The sequence below is a fragment of the Gadus chalcogrammus genome, chromosome 5 (genome assembly GCF_026213295.1).
Source record: "Gadus chalcogrammus isolate NIFS_2021 chromosome 5, NIFS_Gcha_1.0, whole genome shotgun sequence".
NCBI classification, from domain to species: domain Eukaryota; kingdom Metazoa; phylum Chordata; class Actinopteri; order Gadiformes; family Gadidae; genus Gadus; species Gadus chalcogrammus.
This window is the reverse complement of record NC_079416.1, coordinates 24,300,611-24,305,054: the sequence shown is the minus strand read 5'-3', so window position 1 is coordinate 24,305,054 and position 4,444 is coordinate 24,300,611. Positions and strand designations below refer to the sequence as shown.

Here is a 4,444-nt window from a genome sequence, read left to right as displayed (position 1 = left end):
TATTGAGCTCATTGCAATTTACGGGTTAACTGTTCGTTCTTGATTTGGCCGTTCCCGTCCTCGGCGACAGAACTTTTGTTGGAATGTGCAGTCAGTTATCACCTCTATCCGCTCGCGGTGAGAGAGGATGGCTTCTCTAAGCCAATTGTTTTTTAGCTTTCAACTTGATCTTCTTCAGGATCAAATTGGACCCACATTATTCTCGCCTTATCAAGAGCGTAGAAGCCTATAGTAGAGAGGTTTTACGAGTTTATGTGTTTCTTATCTTAATCGTTTATTGAAAGGTTTTACCTGTCAATCTGTCTGGCTGGTGATCAAGGCGGCAGCAGGCTGACGGATAGCGTGTTGCATCAGTATTCATCTGGACTCTCTTTATTTGCTGTACGTTACGGCCAAACCAACCAGGAACCTGGGTTTACTCAAAATAAACCTCCAGTGTTCTGTAACTCATAATAGGCTACTGACTTGAGAGAGAGAGAGAGAGAGAGAGAGAGAGAGAGAGAGAGAGAGAGAGAGAGAGAGAGAGAGAGAGAGAGAGAGAGAGAGAGAGAGAGAGAGAGAGCGAGATAGGCCCTACTTACATTACATTTTCTACGATGTAACTTTGCACAAAATAATCAAATTAAATGTGCTGCGTTAGTCCACAACCTGTAGTGGGAGGATGACACCAAGCCTATGTATTCCATTTTAACGTTTCATGTTGCTTATTGTTTTTTGCATCTTGGAATGAAAGCCATGTCCTTGTGGATCAAACTTCTCTCACAAACACACACATTCTCTGACATCTTCTCTAAACTGTCCATTGGAAGACTCAGGGTAAATGTAGGGTAATGGACACGTTGCTATAGAGTGCCACCGAAGACTTAATTTCCTAGAGTTCCCCCTCCAGCCTGTACCAGACGTTAGGACGTGAAGAGCAGCCTGCTCTATCTGCTGAAAGTGGAACGCAGGTCCTTAGATAATGCTGCAGGATTAAAGCCGCATATGAAGTCCCTTTCACGGTAACTGTGAGAGGGAGGGAGTCAGAGCTCAGGGGAGTAAAAGAATTACAGCTCTAGTAAACAAAAGGGTATCGAGATAGGCAGTGTGTGTGTGTGTGTGTGTGTGTGTGTGTGTGTGTGTGTGTGTGTGTGTGTGTGTGTGTGTGTGTGTGTGTGTGTGTGTGTGTGTGTGTGTCTGTGTGTGTGTGTGTGTGTGTGTGTGTGTGTGTGTGTGTGTGTGTGTTGGAAGGGGGGAGGTTTAATGGCTTTAAAAGGAGAGCGGGAGAGGATGATAGAGTGATTGAGAGCGTGGCGACGCGGGTTGCCATCACGACCATGGCCAGCCAGCTGTGGTGACCATGCAAGCCTTTCAGCATGATGAGAGAGAGAGAGAGAGAGAGAGAGAGAGAGAGAGAGAGAGAGAGAGAGAGAGAGAGAGAGAGAGAGAGAGAGAGAGAGAGAGAGAGAGAGAGAGAGAGAGAGAGTCTCAGTAGTAAACAGCCATGTCCCACTGGTCATTGGGTTAGAATAAGGCTCTCTGGATCCACATGAATCCTGAGCCCTCGTGGAACAAGTGGTAAAGCATGCAACTCTTTCCATCATTGTTTAATCCATGCGAACAGTGGCAGTAGCATATTTGGGTTCCAGTGGACCAATCACAGCCCTCTATCGCAACTGAAGGAAGAAGGCATTCATTCATAGAGCTAAATACACGCTGGTCTGTGGCTCAGACTGCTCTGGGAAAAAACCTTTTTTTATGTCTTCTTTTTTTAAATGTTGCTTCCTGGCTTGCTTCTCTGACCTCCATACCCCAAACACGCACGCGCGCACACACACACACACACACACACACACACACACACACACACACACACACACACACACACACACACACACACACACACACACACACACACACACACACACACACACACACACACACACCGCTGAGGTTAGCCAACCGCTAACCTCAGTGATGACCTCCCTCTCTACAGGAGGTCTCGGGGCTCCGGTCCCGCGGGGGCTCTGGTCCCGCGGGGGCCCTGTCCCGCCGGAGGCTCCAGTCCCACTGGGGGCCATGGGTCCCGTCATGCTGCCCAGTAAGAAGGCGGGCGCCAGCGGAGCGGGCGTGAGCCTCAGCCAGCCCCCCCCGAGCGGCGCGCTGTCCCGGGGCCTGGGGGGGGCAGAGGACCCGGGGCCGCCCCCCGCCGTCAGGCCCGAGAAGGGCAGTGCAGGGGGGGGTGGAGGGTGGGGAGGAGGGGGAGGAGGAGGAGGAGGAGGAGGAGGAGGAGGAGGAGGAGGAGGAGGAGGAGGAGGAGTAGGAGGAGGAGGAGGAGGAGGGGGAGGAGGAGGAGGAGGGGGGCTGGAGGACGAGGAGCTGACCAACCTCAACTGGCTCCACGAGAGCATGGATCTGCTGAACAGCTTCGGAGACCCCGTGCTGCGCAGCGTGAGCCCGGTGGGGGGGGGGCCCGGGGGCGGGGGGGGCAGGCGGAGGCGGGATTCATGCCTCCGCATGGGCGTCGACGGGGACGACGACGGCGGTGGCGACGGCGGCGGTGGCGGCCCCGACGGGCCCGCCGCCCCAGAGGCGGCGGGGCGGCCCGGCCCCGACTGCAAGCCGCCCTACTCCTTCAGCTGCCTCATCTTCATGGCCGTGGAGCAGGCCCCTGACAAGAGGCTGCCCGTCAAGGATATCTACGGCTGGATCCTGCAGCACTTCCCCTACTTCGCCGGCGCCCCCGCTGGCTGGAAGAACTCGGTGCGCCACAACCTGTCACTCAACAAGTGCTTCAAGAAGGTGGACAAGGAGCGCGGCCAGGTGGGTGTGTGGGTCTGTGTGTGTGTTGGTCTGTGTGTGTGTTGGTCTGTGTGTGTGTTGGTTTCTATGTGTGTTGGTCTCTGTGTGTGTTGGTCTGTGTGTGTGTTGGTCTGTGTGTGTGTTGGTTTCTATGTGTGTTGGTCTGTGTGTGTTGGTCTGTGTGTGTGTTGGTCTGTGTGTGTGTTGGTCTCTGTGTGTGTTGGTCTGTGTGTGTGTTGGTCTCTGTGTGTGTTGGTCTCTGTGTGTGTGTTGGTCTCTGTGTGTGTTGGTCTCTTTGTGTGTTGGTCTCTGTGTGTGTTGGTCTCTGTGTGTGTTGGTCTCTGTGTGTGTTGGTCTCTGTGTGTGTTGGTCTCTGTGTGGGTTGGTCTGTGTGTGTGTTGGTCTGTGTGTGTGTTGGTTTCTATGTGTGTTGGTCTGTGTGTGTTAGTCTGTGTGTGTGTTGGTCTGTGTGTGTGTTGGTCTCTTTGTGTGTTGGTCTCTTTGTGTGTTGGTCTCTGTGTGTGTTGGTCTCTGTGTGTGTTGGTCTTTGTGTGGGTTGGTCTCTGTGTGTGTCGGTCTGTGTGTGTGTTGGTCTCTTTGTGTGTTGGTCTGTGTGTGTGTTGGTTTGTGTGTGTGTTGGTCTCTGTGTGTGTTGGTCTCTGTGTGTGTTGGTCTCTGTGTGTGTTGGTCTGTGTGTGTGTTGGTCTCTGTGTGTGTTGGTCTCTGTGTGTGTTGGTTTCTATGTGTTAGGGTATGGGTTAGGGTAGGGGCTAGGGGCTAGGGATTAAGGGTTAGGGTTAGGTTTTGGGGATAGGGTTAGTGTTAGGGGTTAGAGGATGTCAGGGTTAGGGTTAGGGGTTAGGGTTAGCGTCAGGGTTAGGGTTAGAGGATGCCAGCGGTCTGATCTATGAGAGGGTCTGACGCTGAGTAGCTGACACCCGGGTCGCCGTGCTGACGGCTGAGGGCGAAGAGGCGGAGCTTCCCTCTGGGTTCTGGGTTCCATGAGCTGGAGTTAGGGTTAGGGCTAGGGGTTAGGGTTAGGGGTTAGGGTTAGGGTTAGGGCTGTTGTCTTTTCGCTGTTCGCTGTCGTTGTTGCTGTTGTTAGGGTTAGGGGTTAGGGTTAGGGTTAGGGCTGTTGTCTTTCCGCTGTTCGCTGTCATCTTGCTGTTGTTAGGGCTAGGGGTTAGGGTCAGGGCTGATTCTGTGCTGAGCTGGACGTTGATTCTGTTGTCTTTCCGCTGTTCCTTGTCCCTTTTCATGCCGTGGGGGAAAGGAGGATTAAGGAGTGAAGGGTGATGGAAGTGTGTGAGATGTGAGAGATGCTGTTTAAGGCTGTTTGGTTAATGTCGCGTGTGTCGTTTTATTCCGTGCACTTTCAGAGTTCAGAGTCTAATGTGCGTGACTCACATTTCGCTGCCTACTGCTCGCAGGCTCGACTGCAAAGGTTTTTTTTTATGTATATATGTCTCCATAGCAACAATGTCCCCTTGACATGGAAAGTATTCTGTTGCAGTAGCAACCAATCCTAACCTGAGGGACAACACCTGCATGTGTGCGGTTCTGCACTTGAATGTGCAGCCAAGATATTTGTGCAGACATTCAGGATATATCCGGAGGAGCAATGGAAATTCCCATTTCAATGACAAGGAATTGTCCGTAAGAC

At 52.6% G+C, this 4,444-nt stretch overlaps 1 protein-coding gene across 1 annotated transcript in view; it reads left to right on the top strand.

Moving 5' to 3' along the window:
- The first annotated feature begins 2,058 nt into the window (after nt 1–2,058).
- The window catches only part of foxn3 (forkhead box N3), a 38,598-nt gene continuing 36,212 nt past the window's right edge, over nt 2,059–4,444 (top strand). The window contains exons 1-2 of the mRNA XM_056591242.1: nt 2,059–2,206; nt 2,339–2,802. Coding sequence (XP_056447217.1) covers nt 2,059–2,206; nt 2,339–2,802 — 612 coding nt within the window. The remainder of the gene's footprint in view (nt 2,207–2,338; nt 2,803–4,444) is intronic.